This window comes from Hevea brasiliensis, chromosome 5 (assembly GCF_030052815.1).
Source record: "Hevea brasiliensis isolate MT/VB/25A 57/8 chromosome 5, ASM3005281v1, whole genome shotgun sequence".
NCBI classification, from domain to species: Eukaryota; Viridiplantae; Streptophyta; class Magnoliopsida; order Malpighiales; family Euphorbiaceae; genus Hevea; species Hevea brasiliensis.
Genome location: NC_079497.1, coordinates 78,378,123 through 78,404,919, shown reverse-complemented (window position 1 = coordinate 78,404,919; position 26,797 = coordinate 78,378,123). Strand labels below are relative to the sequence as shown.

At 37.1% G+C, this 26,797-nt stretch overlaps 1 protein-coding gene across 5 annotated transcripts in view; it reads left to right on the top strand.

The window, feature by feature from the left end:
* The first annotated feature begins 9,624 nt into the window (after window positions 1–9,624).
* LOC110671955 (protein kinase and PP2C-like domain-containing protein) overlaps window positions 9,625–26,797 on the top strand; it is a 54,807-nt gene continuing 37,634 nt past the window's right edge. For 2 of the 5 annotated variants that reach the window (XM_058147201.1, XM_058147200.1), the window contains exons 1-5: window positions 9,625–10,003; window positions 10,118–10,235; window positions 14,404–14,559; window positions 14,627–14,716; window positions 26,548–26,599. In XM_058147201.1, coding sequence (XP_058003184.1) covers window positions 9,889–10,003; window positions 10,118–10,235; window positions 14,404–14,559; window positions 14,627–14,716; window positions 26,548–26,599 — 531 coding nt within the window. In that variant the 5' untranslated portion in view covers window positions 9,625–9,888. The remainder of the gene's footprint in view (window positions 10,004–10,117; window positions 10,236–14,403; window positions 14,560–14,626; window positions 14,717–26,547; window positions 26,600–26,797) is intronic. The other 3 variants (XM_058147203.1, XM_058147202.1, XM_058147204.1) reach the window with 3 other exon arrangements.

The following is a 26,797-nucleotide window of genomic DNA, read 5'->3' as shown; positions in this document are numbered from 1 at the left end:
TCTGGTTCAGGATCTTCCTTAGCACCTTGTGCACAGTGTGGAAGAGGACATTCAGGACCTTGTATGATGGGTTCAAGAGTATGCTTCAGGTGTGGCCAACCAGGTCACTTTGCTAGGGAATGCCTCATGTTCAGCGAGCCACAGATGGGGTCACAGGGTTATGTTGCAAATATTCCTCGTCAGTTGTATCCGGGTACTTCCAGTATGGCAGGCGGTCAGTTCAGTGGCCAACAGGTCCGAGGACAAGGGGGACGTGGATTTGGAGGCAGATCAGGAGGTAGAAGTCAATATCAGGGTTCTGCCACTCAGGGTAGGGGTCAAGCTCGGGGTTTCACCCTGACCCACCAGGATGCTCAGGCTTCCAATGCAGTTGTGGCAGGTATTCTACTAGTATGTTCCTATGAGGCTCGTGTTTTGATAGATCCGGGTGCTACGCACTCATTTGTCTCCCCTGTGTTTGCCATGAGATTGGGTAGAAACCCTACAACTTTAGAATGCCCTTTGTCGGTAGCTACCCCACTTAGTGACAACATAGATGTAGATATGGTTTTTCCGAGTAGCCCAGTAGTAGTGGATGGAAAGATCTCCCAGCAGACTTGGTTCCTCTACCAGTAATGGATTTTGATGTAATCTTAGGGATGGATTGGTTGGCAACTCATTATGCCACTTTAGACTGCAGGAACAAAAAGGTGTATTTCCACATACCCAGTGTGGAAGAGTTTAGCTTCGATGGTGGTAGGAGCATGGCTCCATATAACTTGGTGTCAGCAATTAGTGCTAGAAAAATGTTGAGGCGTGGATGTCAAGGGTATTTGGCATTGGTGAGAGATACCTCTGTAGAACGTGTCAACATGGAAAATGTTCCTGTTGCCAGAGAATTCATGGATGTCTTCCCTGAAGAGCTTCCAGGGTTGCCACCAGAAAGGGAAATAGAGTTCTGAATTGATATTGTGCCGGGTACAAACCCTATATCAATGCCGCCTTACAGGATAGCGCCAGCAGAATTGAAGGAGCTAAAGGAGCAACTATAGGAGCTTTTGGACAAGGGTTTTATACGTCTGAGCACTTCACCCTGGGGTGCTCCTGTTCTATTTGTGAGAAAGAAGGATGGGTCATTGAGGTTGTGTATTGACTATAGACAGCTGAACAAGGTGAATGTGAAGAACAAATATCCACTTCCTCGGATCGACGATCTGTTTGATCAGCTCCAAGGGGCTAGATTCTTTTCCAAGATAGACCTGCGATCAGGCTACCATTAGTTGAGAATCAGGAATGAGGACGTGTGCAAAACGGCATTCAGGACAAGATATGGTCATTATGAGTTCTTGGTGATGTCATTTGGACTCACTAATGCACCAGCAGCCTTCATGGACTTGATGAACAGGGTGTTCAAGCCATTTTTGGACCGTTTTGTCATCGTATTCATAGATGACATTTTGGTATACTCTCGGACCTAGGAAGAACACGTGTGGCACTTGAGGATGGTGTTGCAGACTTTGAGGGAGCACCAGCTATATGCTAAATTTTCAAAATGTGAATTTTGGCTAGAAAGCATCTCATTCTTGGGACATGTGGTTTCTAGTGACGGCATTCAAGTGGATCCCAAGAAAATTGAAGTCAGAATCGATTAGCTTAGGCCTACAAATGATCCTTGAGGTGCTAAGTTTTCTGGGTCTAGCTGGCTACTATAGGCATTTTGTGCAAGATTTTTCCAGGATAGCGGCTCTCCTAACTAAGTTAACTCGGAAGAATGTTCCATTCATTTGGACAGATGACTGTGAGAAGAGCTTCCAGAAGCTTAAAGAGTGTCTAACCACCGCCCCTGTGTTGACACTACCTATGGGTGGTGAAGGATACACCGTGTACTGTGACGCCTCCAGAGTTGGCCTAGGGTGTGTTTTGATGCAGAATGGAAAAGTAGTGGCTTATGCTTCAAAACAGCTGAAGAGGCATGAACAGAACTACCCCACCCATGATTTGGAAATGGCGGCTGTAGTCTTTGCACTAAAAATCTGGAGACACTACCTGTATGGTGAAGTGTGCGAGATATACACCGACCACAAGAGTTTGAAGTACATCTTCCAATAGAGGGATTTAAACTTGAGACAGAGGAGATGGATGGAGCTTCTGAAAGATTATGATTGCACTATCCAGTACCACCCTGGGAAGGCCAATGTAGTAGCAGATGCTTTGAGCAGAAAATCTTCTGGTAGTTTGGCGCACATTTCAGCAGAGAAAAGACCATTGATTCGGGAAGTACATGAGTTAATGGATCAAGGTTTAATCCTAGATCTTTCAGATGAGGGGGTATTATTGCCTCATTTTTCAGTGAGGCCAGACTTGCGAGACAGAGTTAGAGTTTCCCAGCACAGAGACCAATAATTGATAAAAATCATAGAAAAAGTATAGCAAGGTGAAGGTGGTGAGTTCGGGTTTGCCAATGATGGCGCCCTTATGCAAGGTTCTAGGATATGTGTGCCTGATGTGGACAATCTCAAAAATGAAATCATGCAAGAGGCACACTATACACTGTACAATATCCACCCAGGCTCCACCAAGATGTACCATGATATGAAGGATAGCTATTGGTGGAATGGCATGAAGAGAGACATAGCAGACTTCGTGTCCAAGTGCTTGACTTGTCAGAAGGTGAAATTTGAACACCAGAGACCGTCAGGGAAGCTGTAAGAGCTCCCTATCCCAGAATGGAAGTGGGAAATGATCACTATGGATTTTGTGATTGGGTTGCCTCGTACCACGCGAGGATATGATTCGATATGGGTAATTGTAGACCGTCTAACCAAATCAGCTCACTTCTTGCCTGTGAAGACTACATATTCTGTGGCACAATACGCCCAGCTCTACATTCGAGAAATAGTCAGATTGCATGGAGTTCCAGCTTCCATAATATCCGGCGAGGGCTGATTCACTTCTCGATTTTGGAGAAAGTTGTAGGAGCCACTTGGCATACTGATTGAACTTCAAGATCGCTTTCCACCCTCGCATGGATGGGCGATCAGAAGGACAATCCAAACACTGGAAGACATGCTTCGCATGAGTGTTTTGGATTTTGGAGGTCAATGGAATGATCAGCTAGCTTTGGTAGAGTTTGCCTACAACAACAGTTACCATTCCAGCATAGGGATGGCACCCTATGAGGCACTCTATGGAAGAAAGTGTAGGTCTCCTTTGTGTTGGACGGAAATGGGAGAAGCTAAAGTATATGATGTAGACCTAGTGCAGTACATTTCAGAGATAGTTTCTTTAATCAGGGAACGATTGAAAACAACTTTCAGTAGGCAAAAGAGTTATGCAGACCCCAGACGGAGGGATGTGGAATTTGCAGTAGGCGACTATGTATTCCTGAAGGTTTCTCCAATGAAGGGAGTCATGAGATTTGGAAAGAAGGGCAAGTTGGCACCTCGGTATATCGGACCTTTTGAGGTTACTGATAGAGTTGGAGCAGTTGCCTACCGGTTGGAGCTACCACCCAACCTTTCTCATGTTCATACTGTGTTTCACATCTCCATGCTCAAGAAATACATTCTAGATCCTTCCCATGTACTACGGCCGGATGTGATAGAGCTAAAAGAAAATTTGACATTTGAGGAGCAACCTGTAGCCATGGTGGACTACCAAGTGAGACAGCTAAGATCAAAACAGATCCCTATGGTTAAGGTTTTGTGGAGGAGCCAGTCGGTGGAAGAGTGTACCTGGGAGTCAGAACGGGACATGCGTAGCAAGTACCCTTATCTGTTCAATGTGTAATCTTGTACTTTATTCTGTCTTGCGTAAAATTCGAGGACGAATTTTCTGTAAGGGGGGAAGAATGTAACACCCCAAAATTTTAAATTTTATTATTTTATGAGTATTATTGATATTTTAATTTTATTTAAATTTTAAGAAATTATTTGAGATTTTTCGGATTTTAAAAATCGGGTTCGATTTTACGAAAATATAAACTTTGATGATTTTTAAAAATTAATTTAAAGACCACGTGGTAAAACTAAAAATATATTTGGAGTCTACGAATTTTTCTGAGTTTTCTGAAATTTTTTCGAAATTTTTAGACCTCGTTTTCGGTCCCGAGGCAGAATAAAAATTCAAAATTTTGTATCCTGAATCGAACCGGCCGAATTGAACCGGACCGGATCGGACTGGTCGAATCGGACCGGCCTTTTCTTTTTCTTCCTTCTTCCTGCCCGTGCTTCTCGACCTCTCTCCCTTTCTCTCTCTTTTTCTCTCTCCTCCCTCCTCCCTTTGCAGCGCCGCCACCTCCCCTGCCACCCCGGCTCGCCGGCACGCCGCCTCACCCCTCCACCACGGCCGGCCGCCGCCTGAAACGCCGAAAAACGGCTCCTGAAGCGACGCGACCGTTCTTCTTTCCTGCCAAAATCCGGTCGATTCGGCCACCAATTGGACCGAGTCTTGTCTCTAAACTTATCTACTCATCGAGAGCTTTCCATAGACACTAAGAACACCGAAATCCATCGAGTGGTTTGTCCAATTTTTACCCGGGAAGTTTTAGCCCATTTTGACTTTTGGGCTAGATTTCTCACAAACCGTAAACCCCACGAGAAAACCGAGAGTACCAGAGCACTCTACTAGTCGAGAGCTTTACGGCGACATAAATTTCGAATTTTTCCGATACCATTTTTCGGTGGGTCCCACGGAACTTCGCAGTGTTTTTCCGAACATTAAATGAGCTTAGAAAATTGCGTAAAATTTATGTACTAACCCCCGTGTTGTGGGCTTCGTGTAGGTATCCTCAATTCAAGGAAATTCGACAGTTGTCCGGGTCTATGAATTTCCAGCCAGACAGACCCGTTACTAGAAAAGTTCCCAAATTAGACCGAGGTTTTGGCTACCCCCTCATTGTCAGACGTCCCGAACGCGTCCCTGAAGTCAGAATCGGCAAAGGTAAACCCGAACCTTGTTTTTTTCGTAATTTTCTAGTACTTAAATAGGATTAAAAATCCATAAAATATTCGTGGTAGCTCAGAAAATTATGATTCTTTTTGCAATAGCCTAGTAATATTGCTAAGGACCGCGGGGTAAAGTTTTAGAATTTTTAGAGCTTGTTTGGGTAGTTTTTGCAAAAATGATCAATTATAAGGACTAAATTGAAATTTTACATATTGTGATGGATGGCTGATTTGATGGGCCCAGGAGGGGCTGTGTGATGTGATTGATTTGTGGATATATGAGTTGCGAATATAGAAGTGTGTTTTGAGCCCTTTTGCCGGTTGGGTAGATCTTAGGTATAGGGAAGACTCTGCCGGATTTTCAGCACGACTTAGAGCATGATCTTGTATGGTTTGATGGATTTAAATGAGTTTATGGACCTCCATTAGTTGATTGATTATGGTTGAAAGCTTTGAATTTAGTTATTTTCAACAATTAAGTGAATTAGGGTTTTGGGACTTAGGGTTTGTGAACCAAAAATATAAGAAATGAGTAAATGGCATGTTTGACCTATTGTGAAGTGAAAAATAGTCAATTGTGACCAAATGAGTTGTGTTTGAATTGTTGGAGTTGAAGCCAAATTTGGAGGGTATATGGTCATGCTGCTGGCAGCATGACCAAGTCAACTTTGAAGGATCAAAACTGAAATTTTACAAGTCCAATTGATATGGTATCAATTGGGGATGAAAATAGACATAAAATGACATAATTTTCATTTAGGAACCATGCCCAAAAAACTGACCAAAACCTAGTGAACAAATTGACCAAAGTTGAATAAGAGCAGTTTGCCACTGTACAAACTGACCAAATGAACTTGTGGTAGAACTCATAGTGGGGTTTGCTTCAAGGCCACCGGAGCATGTTTTAACTGTGGAGGGAGCGGACATTTCGCTAAAGATTGTACTAGTCCGTGCCGGTCTGGATCTGTTGCTACATCGGAAGGATCAGCCCAAGTCTCTGCACCTAGAGGTTCACAGTCAGCTGCTAGAGGTAGAGGTAGAGGTAGGGGTCCTGGCAGCACTCCTGGAAGTCAAAGCACTGTTAACCAGCCAGTATCCAGTGGCGCACCAGTCAGAGTGTATACCATGCGTTAGAGGGAGGAAGCTGAAACATCAGATGTAGTAGCTGGTATTTTCTCCATCCTTGACCAAGATGTGTATGTGCTATTTGATCCTGGCTCCACACATTCGTATGTTAGTGCTAGGGTGATGTGTTCTACTGCTATTCAGTGTGTACCAATGGACTATGATGTGCTAGTAACTAGTCCATTAGGCTAGGAGGTTAGGGTAAATTGGCTATATAGAGACTGTCCTTTGGTGATCCAAGGACACACTTTTCTGTCTGATTTAATTGAAATGCCCTTCAGAGATTATGACATTATCTTGGGCATGGTTGGTTAGCCAGGCATCATGCGATGATTGATTGTAGACTGAAGACAGTCACTTTTGATCTTCCTCAGTATGGTGATGTAGTAATACATGGGGAGAGACAGTTATTACCTTCAAACATCATTTCAGCTGCACTGGCCAGGAAAATGATTAGAAAAGGGTGTGAGGCGTACTTGGCACATGTGATAGACACCCAAGTGGGGAGTCTAGCATTGGAGGACATTCCTACTGTATGTGACTTTCCGGATGTATTTCCTGATGAATTGCCAGGATTACCTCCAGGAAGAGAAGTGCAGTTTGAAATTGATGTTATGCCTGGTGTGGAACCAATCTCCATAACACCATACAGAATGGCACCTGCAGAATTGAAGGAATTGAAAGTGTAGTTGCAAGAGTTGCTTGACAAGGGCTTTATCCGCCCTAGTGTGTCACCTTGGGGAGCGCCAGTATTGTTTGTTAAGAAGAAGGATGGCACTCTCCGGTTATGCATTGACTATCGGCAGTTGAATAAGGTGACAATAAAGAATAGATACCCATTGCCCCGCATTGATGATTTATTTGATCAGTTGAGGGGTGCAGCTGTGTTCTCCAAAATTGACCTGAGAACAGGTTATTATCAGCTGAAAGTACAAGAGCAGAGTATTCCTAAAACTGCCTTCAGAACCCGCTATGGCCATTATGAGTTCTTGGTCATGCCATTCGGGTTAACTAATGCTCCGGCTGCTTTTATGGATCTGATGAATACTATTTTCAGACAATACCTCGACCAGTTTGTTGTGGTATTTATCGATGATATATTGGTCTATTCGAGGAATGCAGAAGAGCATGATATACATCTGCGGATTGTACTACAAACTTTAAGGGAGAAACAGCTATATGCCAAACTGTCAAAGTGTGAATTTTGGCTAAAGGAGATATCATTTTTGGGGCACATAGTATCAGCAGAGGGTATTAAGGTAGATCCTAGCAAGATTGAAGCTGTCCTTAATTGGAAGCCACCCAGAAATGTTATAGAGATTCGCAGTTTTCTGGGGTTAGCTGGATACTACCGTCGATTTGTGAAGGGATTCTCCATGTTGGCATCTCCATTGACCAAGCTACTTAGAAAGGATGTGAAATTTCAGTGGACGGACAAATGCCAGCAAAGTTTTGATGAATTGAAAAGATGTTTGACTGAGGCTCCAGTCCTGACTTTACCTATACCGGATAAAGAATATACAGTTTACAGCGATGCTTCTCACAATAGGTTAGGTTGTGTGTTGATGCAAGATCGAAATGTTATTGCCTATGCATCACGCCAGCTAAAACCGCATGAGAGGAATTATCTAACACATGATTTGGAGCTTGCAGCTATCGTGTTTGCTCCTAAGATCTGGAGACATTATTTGTATGGGGAGAAGTGTTACATCTATACAGATCATAAGAGTTTGAATTATTTGGGCATCCAAAAAGAGTTGAATTTGAGACAGAGGAGATGGTTAGAGTTGATAAAAGACTATGATTGTCTAATAGACTATCAGCTAGGGAAAGCTAATGTTGTGGCTGACGCCATAAGTCGCAAGACTATGGTAAGTCTACAAGTTACTCCCTTGTCTTTGGTACATGAGTTGAGATCATTACATGCCAGTTTAGAGATTAATGATGAGGGGCAGACAGCAGTTGCATGGCATGTACAGCTAGTGTTGATTGATCAGATCAGAATGGCTGCTCAGAATGATGAAAAGTATCAGAAGCTGTTGGAAGAAGTCAGACAGTATTTCCAAACAAACAATGAGCCATCTATTTTATATGAGCAATGTGGCTGACGAGCCATTTATCCTGATGAGCAATGTGGCTAATGAGCCATCTATTCTGGATGAGTAATATAATTTATGAGCAATCTATTCTGAATGAGCAATGTAACTAATGAGTTATCCTCTGGTTGATTCATATATTGCCAAACAATTTATGGTGGAACTATCTTCTAGTCGAACCATATATGACCGAATCATGTGTGGCTAAACTATTTTCTAGCTGAACCATCTTTTGACTAAACCATTTATGGGTAAACTATCTGTGGCCGAATTATTTTCTAGCCAAATCATATATGGCTAAACCATGCGTGGTCGAACAATTTATGATTGAATTATCTTCTAGCCAAACTGTATGTGATCAAACAATTTTCTAGCTGAACTAGTGTGGCCGAATCATTTGTGAGAGAACAATGTGTGGTTGAACTATCTTCTGGGTAAATAATGTGTGGCTGAACAATGTGTGCTCAAATAATGTGGCCAAACAATTAATACGATTTGGCCATGAGCTATCTGAGAATTTGAATTACTAGGTTAAGTGTGGGTGTGTATATATACTTATATTCGGAGTTCTATATCATTATTAATAAAATTAAAATTAAATATAATATATATTTTTTATTTGTCATCTCATGAGGTAATTTAATAGGAGAAATGAACATATTCTAATTCCATCGTTCTGTAATACAATCAATTAAATAATAAATAAATAAATAATAAGTCTATTTATTATATTTTTTTATATGTTGACTGAAAATAAAATTTTTTTGGACTGTCACTATTAGTAATTCATGATATTATAATAGAAATACATGTGGTCGATCTAAGGGGACAAATTCAACAATTTGGTAAAAAAGAGTGAAATTTCAACAATATTACTTGAAGATAATAACCAGAACAACCCTACAACTAGAATCATTGTTGTTAGACCCAGACTAGTCCGATCGGTTTAATGAGGAACTAGAGTTTGGTCTGGTCTCATTTACTCACAAATCTGGGTGGGTTGCTCACAGAAAAGATTTAATTAAGACGTGTTAATGGGATTAGATCCCTGGATGTATTGTTCTTTTTGAAGCCTGATTTTCACTCCAACAAGTGTCGTTACCTTAAATATTATAAGGTATTTTTTAATGATTTAAATAATTTATGTTACATGAATTATATAAAATATAAAAATTTTCTATTTATTATTGTCTAACATTTTAATAAATTTAAAATTTATTTATTTTATTGATATTAACAAATTTATTATTAGAAAAATTATTCTAAATATTTTTATTGTAAATAATCATTTAAAATTTTATTTGAAATATTAATTTTTTTTAAATATTTAAATATTAAACTTTAACTAAATTTATTATAATTATTATTTATAAAATATATTAAATATTAATTATAGTAATACCTTATTTTGTTGCAATTTATAAAAAATTAATAATTTTATAATATATTTAATATCATACCGATTAAACCGTAAACAATAAACTCAGCCATCTCCCTTCACCTGTTCATTGACCGGACGCCAGATTTGAAGGCCTCGACTGAACGAAAACAGCCAAGGAAAGAAGCTTCCTTGAGATGAAAACAAAAAGTGAAACTCGCCCAAAAAACTGGAATAAAATAAATTCGCATCCGTTCTTCTTTCACTTCTCTATGAACACTTTTTAGCATTGCATCGACTAGCAATTCCAACTATTTCCACTCTTCAAAACTGCGTGTAGAGAGCGAGAGCGAGAGATTGCGCGATGGGGCTGGAGATTGTGGAGCCAAACACATGCATAAGAGGTCGCTGCAGCAGCAATTCCATTCCTCTTCACCTTCCTCCGTCTTCTTACGCTCTCCTCTCTCCAATTGCCAGAGGTAACTCTCAAATTCTTCCTCCAATTTCATTTTTTTTTTCTACTTTTGGGACGAATTCTCGTCTTTAAAGCAATCCAATCGCTTCTAATTTCGTAATGATTGTGGTGTATGTAGGGGCGGAGAGTGTAGTATATGAAGGAATTTTGGATGGAAGGAAAGTTGCTGTGAAGAAACCCATCTTGTCTACTTCTGATGACATTGATAAGTTCCATAAGGAGCTGCAACTCTTATGGTATCTCTCTTTCTCTCACCAAAATCTATTGAAAGAAAATTGTAATTTTTTTTTAATTATTTTTTAAGTGTAGTTTAAGTCACATTTCACCGTTTACTTAGCTGGGTTACCTATAAATAATTGCCTTACTTGAACAGTTTACTCTTGCAATCATTTATTAAACATAAGTAATTCAAGAACATTAAAATTATGGTCATATGATCAAACAAACGAATCGAATAGAATGTCCTCAATTTTTTTTATTTAATTATATCTATGATATGCCGTTGTGAAGCTATGGTGATTATATTATGATTTCTATTGTGATAATGTTATGGTTCTAATTACATTGTAATTATATGAGGATCATATTTATATTTCTCTTTTTTAATTATGTCTCAAGTCATGCTGAAATTCAATTTAGGAGAATTGGCTATAGATCCTTTTCTTCCATCTAACTTGATTTAGGGCTGTGTTAGTGTGTTTCCATTAATGTCTGGAGATGCTAAATGCCTCTTCTCTACTTTAGTCTTTTCCTTGGTCCAACTCACATTTTCATTGTTTTCTGTAACTTGAATATGCTTAATCATCCATGCTGATTCATTTGTTGATTTATACTTAATATGGTGATGTAGAACAAAGGGAAAGAATCAAAAACAAAGAAAAATCAAGGAAAGACTCAAAAACAAAGAAAAATCAAGGACCAATCCTTGAACAAAAGAGAACTAATTCTCAAGATATTATTAAGTTTATAGAAATTGTCAGAACAAAAACTACTAACAATGAAAAATTTAGATCTTATTTATAGGATTAGGAATCCCAATCTCATTAGGATTTGAGAACCCTAATTCAATCATAATTAGGAATTAAAGAATTCCAATTTAATTAGGAACCTAATCTATTTAGGATACACAGTCATAAAAAACTAAAATTTTTATTAAACTAAAGTTCTTATTTTCTATATTTTTTCCTAAAATAAGTACTCCTAAAATCTTTAGGAGTGTATTTTGCATCATTCCCCCTTGGTTGAAAAGATCTCGACTCTTTAGAGTTGACTTGCAAATAAGCATCCAAGAGAGAAGGATCTAGGCTCTGGAATTCCTCTCGTGTGATCTAAGTAGCATCAGAATCAGGACGGTCTTGCCGCTTGGACAAGAAATCTGTAAAATCTATGTTGTGAGGAAGTAACAAACTCATCATCAAGCACTGTGTCAATGTTATCTTTAGGCTGAGGAAGTGGTGTCGACTTTGGCACAAGCTGACCTGCAGAAACACTAGAAGGAAAAATAGGAGGCTCAAAAGTGGAGCTATAGGTGACAAGTCCTCCATATTGAAAATAGGACTACTATTTATATCTTTAGGTAACTCAAGTAAATATGCATTAGATGCAAGTTTTTGCACAATGGAAAAAGGGCCAATGGCTCAAGTATGAAGTTTTTTTGGAGAATTTTAAAGAAAATTTTCAAGGCAAATACGAACTATGACATAATCACTAACATCAAATTCTTTATTCCTACGATGCACATTAACAGCAAGTTTGTAATTTTCATTACTTAAAGCAATCTTTTGCCTAATCTCAACATGCAATTCATGAATATGTTGAGCAAAAGATTCAGCAGGCTAGGAAACACGAATATCAGGTGGAAGTGGAACAAGGTCAACTGGGGTATGGGAAGAATAGCCATGAACAATCTCAAAAGAGCTCTTACCTATGGAACAATTTACTGAATTATCATAGGCAAACTCTACAATAGAAAGAACCAAATCCCAATTACCTTGCTTCTGTCCTACAAGACACCTAAGCAAATCACCCAAGTTACAATTCATAACTTCAGTTTAACCATCTGTTTGAGGGTGAAAAGCTGAAGAAAATTTCATTGTTGTGCCAAACAACTTCCAATGTGTCTTCCAAAAGTAACTAACAAGCTTAACATCTCTATCAGATACTATAGAAGAAGGTAAGCCATGCAATTTGATAACTTTCCTAAAGAACAATGTAGCTACATGTGAAGCATCATATGTCTTGTTACATGGAATAAAATGCGCTATTTTTGAAAATCTATCAAATACTACTAAGATAGAATTATGCCTTTGAGCTGTTTTAAGTAACCCAAGAACAAAATGTATACTCACATCTTTCCAAGGGGTATGTGGAATAGGAAGAGGAGTGTACAAACTAGTGTTATGTTTCTTAGCCATACCTAATTTACAAGTGCATTACTGTGAGACAATCCTAGCAACATCTCTCTTTAATGAAGGCCAATAGAACCTATCCTGAACAAGTGCAATGGTCTTATCTTTTCCAAGATGTCCTGTAAGCCTACTTGCATATAATTTCCATACTAAAAATTCTCTAAGTGAAGAACAAGGAATGCACAATTTAGTGGCCTTAAATAAATAAACATCATGAATAACAAAATCACGACGATTACCTATATTCACCTCTTGAAAAATAAGACCAAAATCAGGACAAGTATCATAATCATCTTTCATCTTTTCAAATCTAATGACATTTGCACTCATTTCCTGACGAGCAATTGCTATACGACTAAGTGCATCAGCTGCTTTATTCTCAAAACCAGAATGATGTTTAAGAACAAATGAATACTCATTAAAAAACTCAACCCACCTAGCATGTTTAGAAGTCAATTTCTTTTGTGAGTTCAAATACCTCAATGCTTGATGGTCAGAAAACAAAACAAACTCTTGTGGTAATAAATAATATCACCAATGAGGAAGAGACTGGACAATAGCATAAAGCTCCCTATCATAAGTGGAATACCTTTGTTTAGCCTCATTGAGTTTTTCACTAAAGAATGCTATAGGATGACCTTCTTGACTCAAGGCACCTCCAATACCAACACCTGAAGCATCACAAGCAACTTCAACTTAATTTCATCAAAGGCTTTAGCAGCAACTTTAGTCCAATTAAACTCACCTTTCTTAAGACAATCAGTAATAGGAGCCATGAGTGAACTAAATCTCCCAATGAACCTTCTATAAAAAGTAGCCAATCCATGAAAACTATGTTCCTCAGAAATTGTTTTAGGTATAGGCCACTCTTTAATGACTCTTATCTTTTCAGGATCAGCTACTATACCTTGTGCAGACACAATAAATCCTAAGAAAAGCACTTTAGATTGCATAAAAGAACACTTGCTAAGGTTAACATATGATTTTGCTTCCTTAAGAGTATCAAAAACCTGTCGAAGATGATCCAAATGCTCTTCTTTACATTTACTGCAAATCAAAATATCATCAAAATAAACTACCAAAAACTTACCAATGAAAGATTGTAAAACATGATTCATGACACACATAAAAGTACTAGGTGCATTAGACAATCCAAAAGGCATCACTAACTATTCATACAATTCTTCTTGGGTTTTAAAAGTAGTTTTCCATTCATCTCCTGGTCTAATCCTGATTTGATGATACCTACTACGTAAGTTAATTTTAGAGAACACACAAGATCCTGAAAACAAGTCTAACATATCATCAAGTCTAGGAATTGGGAACCTATATTTAATAGTGATCTTGTTTATGGCTCTACTATCAACACACATTCTCCAGGAACCATCTTTCTTAGGCGTCAAGAGTGCAGGAACAACACATGGGCTAAGACTACGCCTAACAAAGCCCTTTGTTAAAAGTTCTTCAACATGCCTATTTAACTCAGCTCGCTCCATAGGGTTCATCTTATAATGAGGAAGATTAGGTAACTGTGATCCAGGAACTAAGTCAATAGCATGTTGAATATCTCTCATTGGTGGTAACTCACTAGGTAACTCATTAGGCATAATGTCGGAGAACTCTTCTAACTAGTATTTTACCTCAGAGGAGGTGTCAGGTCTAGAATCACAAGGGACCTCTTTAGCTATGACAGTTAAGCAATATTTACTTTCCCTTCATACCTTATCAAAAGCCACATGATTCAAGAGCCACATGATTCAAGATAGTAATTTTCTTTTGAGCCTTAAGTGAAGACTTAGGCTTTGGGTTTGAAGATGAGGAGTTCTTTTGGGAAGGTTTGATAGGTGTCAAAATGATTTTGTTTCCATTAAACTTAAACACATAGGTGTTGTCCTTATCATGGTTAAGCACATAATGATTATAAAGCCAAGGGCGACCTAAAAGAATATAACCAACATCCATAGGTAAAATATCACAATAAATTTCATCTTTATAGTGCAGTGTTATCAAAGGCGAGCGAGGCGCCAGGCGAGGCGAGGCGCCCCTCTGTCGCCTCGACTGGAACACCTGGCTCGGCTTGGAGGAAGCGACGCCTCCGGCAGGAGAGGCGAGAGGCGACGCAGGCGAGAGGCGACGCCTCTTCACAGCAACGGTAAAGTGTTTTTTTTTTTTTTTTTTTTTAAATTAAAAAATCAATAAATTTATCTGCGTACCGTCAGCCATTCCACCAGCAGAGACCCTTTTCTTCTCAACCTCAAGAAGACGCTTTTCTCCTCAACGGCTCAACCTCTACTTCACGACGGCAACAGGTACGCTCTCTCTCTCTCTCTCTCTCTTTCTCTCTCTCTCTTCTTCTTCTTCTTCTTCTTCTTCCGCTTCGATCTCTCTCTCTGTTACGTCCCTTTCTTTTTTTTTTCTCCCTCTCCAGTCTCCACCTCTGTTCGATCTCTCTCAGATCCTTTTTTTTTTTTTTTTTCTTTCCTGCTGCGCTGCTTCGATCTCTCTCACGTCCCTTTTTTCTTTTTCTTTTTTTTTTTCTTTCCCTCTCCACTGTTGATCTCACGCTGCTCTCCTCTGTTGATCTCACGTCCCTTCTGCTCTGTTTTTTATTTTTTCTTTATTTTTTCTTTTTTTTTTCTCTCCTCTCCTTCTTCTTTCAGCAGTCCCTTTTTATTTTTTTTCCTTCTCCTCTTAATTAATTAGTTATTATTAATTATTTATTTATTTGTTAATTTAATTATTTTATTTTTATTAATTAATTATTTAAATTTTATGGGTATTGGTAAATTGATTATTTTAATTTGTATTCTTGTTTAATTAGTTGATTAATTAATATGGGTATTGTTGATTTGTTGGTATTTAGTTTAATTTTTATTTGTTATTCTTGTTAATTTGATTAGTTTTACTTTTTACCTTGTTAATTAGACATTATTTATTAATTAATTATTTATTTTATATAGGTATTATTAATTTATTGTTAATTTAATTTTTTATCTCATTATTGTTAATTAATTATTTAATTTATATGGGTATTGTTAATTTATTATTAATTAGTTTACCTTTTACTTGTTATTATTGTTAATTAGTTTTAATTTGATTAATTTTACTTTTTTCTTTTTAATTAGATATTAGATGTTTATTTTATATGGGTATTATTAATTTATTGTTAATTTGATTTTTTTTTCTTTTTGTTCTTAGTAAGTAATTGTGTAATTTATATGGACATTATTACTTTGTTGTTAATTAGTTTACTTTTTACTTCTTATTATTGTTAATTAGTTGTTAGATTAATTAGTTTTACTTTTGTCTTGTTAATTAGACATTAGTTGTTTACTTTATATCGTATTATTAATTTATTATTAATTTGATGATTTTACTTTTTGTTCTTATTAATTAATTGTTTAATTTATATAGGCATTGTTAATTTATGATTTTACTTTTTGTTCTTATTAATTAATTGTTTAATTTATATGGGCATTGTTAATTTGTTGTTAATTAGTTTACTGTTTTACTTTTTACTTATTATTCTTGTTAATTACTTATTTAATTTATATTGGATATTGTTAATTTGTTGTTAAATAATTTATTTTTTATTCTTGTTAATTTTTTTGTTAGATTATAAATGGGTGATAAGAATAATACATCTGGATCTTCTGCTAGTAGTAGAAGAACGGACCCAGGATGGGCACATGTAATTCAAGTTAGTGAAAACAATACCAATGATCTTCAATGCATGTACTGTATGAAAGTTTACAAAGGAGGAATTAATAGAATCAAGCAACATCTTGCTGGAGGTTACAAAAATGTAATTCGGTGTCCAAAATGTCCAGAAGATGTAAGGAATCAAATGCAGGAATTCATTGCTAAAAAAAGAGCGCAAAAATCAATTATGAATATGGAAAGACCACCTGAATTTGATGATGTTGAAGCACTGGGATTAGATGAAAATGAGGAAGAGGAAGAGTTGATGCAAGAAATTGGCAGTGAAAGAAGAAGGCAAGTACTGGAAGTTACAGGTACTAGTGCTTTTAAAAAATCAAAAGTTTTACCACCACAAAGTAGTAGAGGGCCTATTGACTGTTATTTTTCCCCTAGATCTGCTGTTTTGGGAAAAAATATGAGGCAAACTACCATTGATGAAAATAGTCCAGCTAAAAAGGAGTTAAGGGAGCGTGCTTGTGTTGCCATAGCACGATGGATGTATGATGTGGGAATAGCTTTTAATGCTGTGAATTATGATAGCTTTGGGGAAATGATTCGAGCAATTGGAAATTATGGAAAAGAAATGAAACCTCCAAGTTTTCATGAGGTTAGAGTTCGGTTACTTAACAAAGAAGTGCAAATCATAAATGATCTTCTCGAGTCTCATAAAGAAGAATGGGAAAATTATGGATGTACATTGATGTGTGATGGATGGACGGATAGAAAAGGGAGAACCTTGATTAATTTATTGGCTAATAGTCCAAAGGGAAGTGTATTTATTAAATCAGTTGATTCAAGTGGTGAATCAAAGACAGTGGCATTGTTGGCTAGTTTGATTGAGAAAGAATTGATGGAAATTGGTCCTGAAAAAGTAGTTCAAGTTGTTACAGATAATGCATCAAATAATGTTACAGCAGGTAAAATTTTTATTTAATTTTTTATATTACTAAAAAAAAAATCATTTTATTTTTATTATTAATGGAATGAATTTTTCTACTTGTTTATGACAGGGAGAATATTGGAAGCAAATTTTTCTCATCTATACTGGACTCCATGTGCAGCTCATTGTATAGATTTGATGTTGGAGGATATCTTTAAGATCCGTGTTTTCAAAGAAACATTCCGCAAAGCTGTTGAGCTTACTGGTTTCACATATGGCTCTTCAGGAGCTCTAAATATGTTGCGGAAGTTTACTAATAGAGTAGAATTGCTAAGGCCAGGGCAAACTAGATTTGCCACTGCTTTTATTACACTGGGAAGGATTCATCTTCAGAAAGCCAACATTAGAAAAATGTTTACTTCGGAAAGTTGGACAACTAGTAAATGGGCTAAAGAGGTGAAAGGCAAAAAGTGTGAAAGGACGGTTTTGAGTCCTGCCTTCTGGAATCATGTTGTTTATGCTCTTAAGGTTTCCGGTCCTCTTGTTCGTGTGCTTCGACTTGTTGATAATGAAAAAAAACCAGCTATGGGATATATTTATGAAGCCATGGATAGGGCTAAAGAAGCCATTGCCAACTCACTCAATGGCAATGAAGAGAAATACAAGAGCATTTTTGAGATTATTGATGTGAGATGGTCACTTCAATTGCATCGTCCTTTGCATGCTGCTGGATACTTTTTGAATCCTGAATTTTTTTATCCAAATAAGATGAGAATTGAATCTGATGAAGAGGTCAATACAGGATTGCTTTCATGCATTCATAAAATGGAAAAAAATTCAGCAAAAGTTGATATGATTCTTGATGAAATTGAGAAATACAAGGCAGCTGCAGGGACCTTTGGTTTTCCTTCAGCTATTAGAGGAAGAACAACCAAATCTCCAGGTTATTAATTTAATTCTTATTAATTTTTCATTTTGCTCATTTATTAATTTATATCATGAATTTAACAATCATTGGTTCTATATTTTAATATTGCTTGGTGGAAAACATATGGTTCTTCAACTCCAAACCTACAAAAGTTTCTTTGTAAAGGTTACGAGTCTCACATCTAGAGCAAGTGTTTGCGACAGATATTGGAGTGTTTTTGAGCATGTAAGTAATATATATATATATATATATATATATATATATATATATATATATATATATATATAGATTTCTTCATTTGTTATTTTATCTTGAGCCTTTTGAGTTTGAAGTTTAACTTATTTGTTACTGTAAAATAAATGACAGCTTCATAGTAAGAAAAGAAATCGGCTATTTCAAGAACGCTTGGACAATTTGGTATATGTGAAGTACAATAGAGTGTTGCTACGCCGACACACTTTTGGGGATATCACAACACCTATTGATTTGGCAAATATTGATGAGAGTAATGAATGGTTGCTTGGTGAATTAGAAAAAGGTGATGGGGATGATGATGATGATGATTCTCTTGTTTTCATGAATGACGTATTGACCTGGGGTGATGTTGGTAGAGCAGCTGGAGTTTCTGAATCTCGTTATGAATCGAGAACGGCTGCAAGATCAACATCACCAGTTGAAACTCCATCATTTCGAAGGCCTCGTGCAATGATAGGTGCATCCTCTTCGCAAGTTGATGATGATGAAGAGGAGGAAGAATTTGTGATGGCCGTTGTTGAAAATGAAGATGATTTTGGAAATCTTGATGATGAGTAGTTTTAGTTATAAGTTTTTTATGTACTTATTGCATTCTGTTTATTATGACTTACAACTTATTTTATGTATTAATGTCTGAACTTCTATAATTTATATTTTCTATTATGTGACTTATGACTTATTTCTAATTTTTTATTTATTATGTATAATTTTATAGCGTCACTTTTATCATATACATCTGCTGAAAATTCAGGTATGAACTATTTCTTTTTTTAACATCTCTTATTATTATGTATGTTTTTACTTATGCTATATATTTTAATTTTACAGTCTCATACTTTCACTTGTATCTTATACTTAAGCTGGAAATACAAGTATGCACTATTTTCAATTTCTCTTATTTTAGATATAAACATAGTGTAAATCATATTTTTTTTCTTTTTAATATGTTTTTTTTACTTATCAACTATTTAAAAGTATATATATATATATATATATATATATATATATATAATTTAAACAATTAAGGTTATGGCGCCTCGCTTCAAAAAGGCCCTCGCCTCGCCTCTCGCCTCTCGCCTAAGGCAATAGAATGCTCTATCGCCTTAGTGTCGCCTTTCGCCTTGATAACACTGTTATAGTGACCCATTTAGATAGGAGCAAGACATCTTTCAATTACAGGTAAAGTTATATTATTTACCCAAGCAACCATAAAAGGTTAAGGATATGGCACTACCTTAAGGTTAAGTCTATCAATGGCTTTCTTAGCTATCCCCATCAATTATTTACCCTAGCAACCATCAAAGGTTTAGGATATGGCTCTACCTTAAGGTTAAGTCTATCAATGGCTTTCTTAGCTACCCCCATCAATTATTAACTTGCATGACCTATCCCCACTTTTAACAAAAGTATGAAAGATGTTATTGCGTTTCCAATCATCATCAACAACCATTGACAACACACAGTGAACAATATTAACATACTCATCATCTATATCTAGCTCATTTTCATCACCAGAATAATCAATAGGTCCTACAAATTCTTCCTCATAATCAGATGAGTTATGCTCACTTTCATGTTCCTCTTCACATGTTTGTTCTAAAGCTAGTGCACGGTGTGGACACTGAGATGCAATATGACCTTTATCATGGCACTGAAAGCATTTTATGGAAGAGCTATTAGCTCGAGACCCACTAGATGCAACAACAGAATGAGAATTAGCAGAAACAATTGCTTTACTTATGCTTTTTCCTGTGCTATCTTTAGGACTGAAAGATTATTTTGGCACAAATTTTGATTAACTTGGACCTACAGATTGTGGAGAAGGTTTAGATTGATATGACCTAACTGACTGTGAAGCAAACCTATGGGAGGTGGGGAATTGGTAACAACTCTCAATCTCTAAAGACTTGTGATAGGCTTCTTTTATTGTTTCAGAATGCAATTTGAGTTCCTTTTGAATGTCAAGTCTCAATCCATTAACAAATCGATGAAGCACAAGCAAAGGGTTCTCAACTGAATCACAATATAAATCACATCTAAGCAAAGTTTCCTCAAATTTTTCCATGTATTCAGTAACACTAGAGGTTGATTGCTTAAGATTCATCATCTCATGTGCTATATTGTCCTCATAATAGCTAGGTACATATTTCCTCTTCAACTTACTCTTCATGATAGCCCATTGAGTAATAGGAGGCTCATTCAAGTGCTCCATATTGCGTTGAACACTTTGCTAATATTTTCTAGCAGCTCCAGTCAATTTTATTTTGGCAAAATGAACATGCTCCAAATAGTCTTGTGATAAAAATCACAGTACTCCTCTAACCCATCTAACCAATCAATGAAAGCATTAGGGTCCAATTTTCCAGCATATTCAGGAGCATTTAGTTTGACCTTCGTAGTAATATCAACATTTTCATTATTATCATATCTAGGAGGTTGCCTATGGTCTCTATCAAAGAGTCTACCATAAGGATCAAGTTGCTTGTAGTTTCTATCAAAGGCTCTACCATTATGATCATAATGCTCAAAATGAAGATCTTGTCTAAAATAAATCATTTAGAGTGGAGAAAGAGAATCTATATAGCCGACCCCAAATTTTTGGGATAAAGGTTTAGTTGAGTTGAGTTGAATTGAGTTGTATCAAGAATATACTCATCATAACCAATATGTGTCCTTTCTTTAAAGTGCAAAGGCATATTACCAACAGGATTAAACCTCACTTGCTTTGTTGCTACATTACTACCCCTATGCGATGTATTTTGTGTGCGTGGTGTATAGATTGCAGCAGGTGTAGACTCAACAGAATGAGGTGACCCTAGGTGTAGCTTAACAGACCCTTCTTCCATTACAGTTGGTTTGCCCATGGCTTTTAGATGTTCAACAATTTGTTCCACTTGTCTCTTTAATTCAACAAATTCAGGCTAATTATGTAATGTGGAATTAGGGGGTGGGTATGAGGTAGAGGCATGGTACTTATATTTAGTCATAATGGATGCTAAGCAGACTAAAATTGCTAAAATTAATGCAGATAACAAACTTAATGCAAACACACACCAATAAGAATACCAAATCCAATTTTAATGATTTTTGTCAAGGTTATGGGTAATTGGATTGAATATAAGTAAAAAGACAAATTAAAGGGATGAAACTGTGTAAGGCTAATGTTGAATGGATAAGATGAATTATGAGGCAAATTCTTGGATCTAAAACACCTTACAAAACTACCCAATTTATGAATAATAATAAAGTTTTAAGTAGAAAAGCGTACTTCACCGAAAACACAAAAGTTAGCCTCTTGGAGTTGTTTTCTGCAAAAACGGATGCCAAAATCGGATTCACAACGTCAAAATTAGTCAAGCAGGACACCTTCAATTTTTTTTTGGTTGACGTGGCACTAGATGGCGTGTTTGATGAGGTGGCAGGATGAAGTGGCAGATGATTGCTGGCGTGGTGATGATGTGTCGATGAGGTGGTGGGATGATGTGGCAGTGGTTGGCTGACGTGGTGATGATGTATTTGATGAGGTGGCAGGATGACGTGGTCCTTTGATGAGCGGCAATGATGATGTGGCAGGGATTGCTGACTTGGCGATGACATGTCGATGATGTGGTAGGATGACGTGGTGAGATGATGTGGCACTCAATTGCAAACATGTCGATGAGGTGGCAAGATGATGCCACAGTGGTTGGCTGACATGGCGGCAGCTTCTGGGTTTCTCCATTTCACAATTTTTTTTTGAATAAACAGTAAACTAAAGATAAAAATTTAATGGAAGAAGTTTGAGATTTTAGAAGGCAAGAACACAGATTTGAAAGCTTGAAAGTTTGCGAAAGCTAAAGAAATTTGGATTGATTTTGGCTCTGATGCCAAAATTGATGTAGAACAAAGGGAAAGAATCAAAAAACAATGAAAAATCAAGGACCAATCCTTGAACAAAAGAGAACTAATTCTCAAGATATTATTAAGCTTATAGAAATTGTCATAACAAAAACTGCTAACAATGAAAAATTTAGGTCTTTTTTATAGGATTAGGAATCTCAATCTCATTAGGATTAGAGAACCCTAATTCAACATTCAAATGCCCATGATTACCATATAGTAAACCTCTTCCTGGAGTGCCCTTCAAATAACACAAGATTTGTTCCAAGGCTTCCCAATGAGCAACAGTTGGGGAAGACATAAATTGACTTACCACACTAACGGCATAAGCAATGTCAGGACGAGTGACTGTAAGGTAGTTCAATTTTCCTACTAATCTCTTGTATCTCTCTGGATCTTCAAACAACTCACTATCCCCTGCTAACAGTTGTAAAGTTGGAGTCATTGGTGCGCTACAAGGCTTAGCACCTAATTTTCCTGTCTCTGTCAAAAGATCGAGGACATATTTTCTTTGAGAGAAGAAAATACCCTTCTTACTTCTCATAACTTCGATACCCAAGAAATACTTTAACAATCCCAAGTCTTTGGTCTGAAACTGAGTTTGGAGGAAGGTTTTAAGAGATGAAATACCTGCAGAGTCACTCCCAGTGATGACAATGTCATCCACATAGACTACCAAGAGAATTAGACCAGCCTCAGATTGCCTATAAAATACTGAGTGATCACTCTTACTCTTTTGCATACCAAATTCCTGTACTGCTTCACTGAATCTCCCAAACCATGCCCTAGGACTTTGTTTCAAGCCATAAAGAGACTTCTGAAGCCTACAAACTTTATCCAACTCCCCCTGAGCAACAAACCCAGGTGGTTGCTCCATATATACCTCCTTCTGAAGATCACTATGAAGGAAAGCATTCTTGATATCCAATTGATGCAGGGGCCAATCATATGTAGTTGCTAAAGAGATAAATAAGCGAATAGAAGTAAGTTTAGCTACAGGAGAAAAAGTATCAGAGTAATCAACCCCATATGTCTGAGCATATCCTTTTGCTACAAGGCGTGCTTTTAACCTAGCCACAGAACCATCAGGATTTACCTTTACTGTAAATACCTATTTGCAATCAATAGCTTTCTTAGTAGTGGGCAAAGGCAATAGTTCCCATGTACCATTAGTATCTAAAGCCTTCATTTCCTCTTTCATAGCATCACACCAGTTAGGATGAGACAGTGCCTCATCAATAGTATTAGGGATAGGAACAGAGTCTAAAGAAGTAACAAAACACCGAGAACAAGAAGACAATTGATTATAAGAAACAAAAGAAGAGATAGGGTAAGTACATGAACGTTTACCTTTACGAAGAGCAATGGGTAAGTCTAGATCAGAATCATGGTCGGTATGAGGTACAGGATCTCGCAACGAAGTAGCTGGTGGAGGATCTGAGTCAAGAATCTCTAATCTCCTGGAATAAACATGAACAACGGGAGGTCGAGTAGGTCTAGAGACAGAAGGACCAGGCTGTGGGAGAGGACTAGACATTGGTTGGACAGTATATATTAAGAGATCATCCTCCTCCCCCTGACTCTCATACACAGATGATGGAGGAAAAAATGGAGTGGACTAAAAAAATGTGACATCTGCAGAAACAAGATAACGATTAAGAGTAGGAGAGAAACAACGGTACCCTTTTTGGAGCCGGGAGTACCCAAGGAAGACACATTTGAGAGATTTTGGATCCAATTTAGTAACCTGTGGACGAACATCACGCACAAAACAGGTACAACAAAAAATACGGGGTTCAATAGGGAATAAAGATTTTGTAGGAAACAAAGTAGTATAAGGAATATCCCCATTAAGGACAGAAGACGGCATACGATTGATCAAAAAACATGCCGTAGAAACTGCATCCACCCAAAAGTGTTTAGATACTTTCATTTGAAAAAGAAGAGCACGAGTTACCTCAAGAAGATGACGATTTTTTCTTTCGGCCACGCCATTTTGGTAGGCTTTAGAGATGCCTGATACTGGAAAAATTGTGCAAAATCCTCTGCAGATACCAAAATAGTTTTCTCAAAGGAAGATACTGTAGAATTCTTTGCTGCCATATTTGCCATCTGTGATCGCTGATTTTTCCTCTGAAGTTGCGGACAATTATATTTTGTATGGCCAGGCTCATGGCAATAATAACAAATGACTCATCTTGAGTCCTGATTAGAACTAGCCTCTCCATTACGTTGATTACTTCTGTTGCCTGTAATTCCTCCTCTACTTCCTCTTCTATTACCCTGTTGTCCATTTGGATTACGGCTAATAAGAGCACTACTGGCAGGCTGTGAAGATTGAGTACTCTCTGTATGAAGGATCTGTGTGAACGTTTCATGCAAAGAGGAAATCTCAGAACTGGAGAGAATCTGAGATTTAGCAGTCTCATACTCTGAAGGAAGGCCTGCAAGAAAACTCATAACAGCCAGTTGCTCCCGTTGGGCCTGCTGAACTTTCACATCAGGACTAAAAGGCAACAATACATTAAGTTCCTCATATACCCGTTTAAAATTCATAAAATAAGCCGTGAGAGACTTATCCTCTTTCTCAGCACGGTAGAATGACTTACAAACATCATAAATACGAGAGATATTTCCTTTACCAGAATACAGAAAATCTAAGTAATCCATCAATTCCTTAACAAATTCACAGTGATTAATTAAACTAATTACCTTACTATGAATCGAGCTCCGAAGCTGCAAAAACAACCGAGCATCCTCCCATAGCCAAGTTTGTCGTGTATCATCAGTGGTTGGATCTTTAGTAAGGTGATCATCCTTATCAATGCTACGCAAATAGACCCTAACAGTCTTACTCCACTCCAAGTAATTCGAACTATTAAGTTTGTGTTCCGTGATTTTAGTCATCACCGGAATCACATCAGAAATAACATTCTTATTGTCTGCCATTTGTTGAGACAAAGAAAACTAACCGAAACGCTAATCCAAAGTGCTTATAACAACAAAATAACCCAAAATCACAAATCAAGCAAATACCGAAATAGGATCTGAGAGCCAAACCTCAGAAGTCCTTTAATGGTATACTGGATCAGGCAATAGCACACAGTGGTGGAATGAGGGGGTTGAGGCGACGCCGGCGATGTTGATCGGGGTTGAAACGGTCGGTCGGCGACCAAGGTCTCTCCTGAGCTGGGTAGTGAGAACAAATAGTCACCCTAGATTGATGACCTGCTCTGATACCATGTAGAAAGAGATGATTCTCATTGATTTCGATTAATCTGTACATGGGTATATATATACAATTGATTCCTATAATTGTGTTCTACTAATTAGGAAGAAATCCTAAATAAGAAATCATAAATAAGAAATCCTAATAGGAATACAGAATACAGAATATACAAAGAAATAATATAGTGATTGACTTTCCATAACATAGTGATTGACTTTCCATAACACTGGTCCTAGCACGTTTTAACTGGGTCCTCCATCAGGCATGGACTCTATGACTTAGGTGTGTGCCTTTTTCTAGGTGCATCTCACTAGCCTCCACCACTTGTGAGATTGACTAGCTCTCTCATTGGCAGAGGTCAAGAAATTTTCTTACACATGGCCATCCATGCGGGTGTTACATGGGTCATGCTAAAATAAATTGTTCTCTTTTGCACTTTGGTGCCATATAAGTGTATTCACAAAATTGGCCAAATGTGGTACTGAACTGATCAGGGACAAAAACCTCAGGTGATAAATGGATAAAAGAAAAAACACAGGCCCCATAGCAACTGTTAGAATATAGATATGTAACAAAGCACCGAGTTATGGGGTAAGCTTTTGAACTTATATACGCATTTTGATAAGGGCTTTGTAATCAGTAATTACCATCATCAATGAAAATAAGAGATTGAATTAATTTCATTTATTGTTGAAAATGTGCTGTTGTAAGCAAACTATGCATTATACACACAAAATTTATGCCCTTTTGACAGTAAGATAGTTAACCCAGAAATGACTTGGATTGAAGTTATAAGAAAATATTTGATTGTAAAAGTCTCCTGTAAAATATGACTCTAGTTATGGCAGAATGGAGAGATGATAAAATGCAATTGATCCTAATCACTCCAAGATAAATTTTGTTGAGTTTTCTCTGTGCGTGCACCAATTTATGTGTGTGTGAGAGAGACGGAGAGAGATTGACTGACTCAAAGTAAGCATCTTAACTAATTGCTTGGACATCTACTTGTGTTTAGGACAAGAAAAATACGCTACATAATGCACCACTTTAAGCAGTTCACAGTGGAGATATTGCTTTAGGCAGAGCTAGTTATAGGTGCAAAGTAGCATACTTTGATGCTCCTACCTGTCCCATGTTGGTTTCAATTTCTTGCTTTGTCATTCACCTAGTTCTCATTTTTTGGTCTTTTCTGGAGTTGCTAAAGGAAAATTATTCATTTATTGTTACTCCCCTTTAAACAAGAAACTTCATTTCCATTGTATTGCAGTGAGCTTCTTACTGGTGTTGTCCCATATACTGATCTTCGTGCTGAAGCTCAGGTTAGACCTTTCTTATGTTTGGCTTGTCATTTATTTATTTATGTTATTATTTCTATGTTCTGAACCTTAGTTATCTACTCCAAGTTTCTTTTTGTGTTCTAATGTAAATTATTTTTGCTATTTCATTGTTCTAGATTATAGTCATTTTCCTTTTTAGCTATTGGCATGTCAAATTGAGATGTGTATGATTTGTTGCCA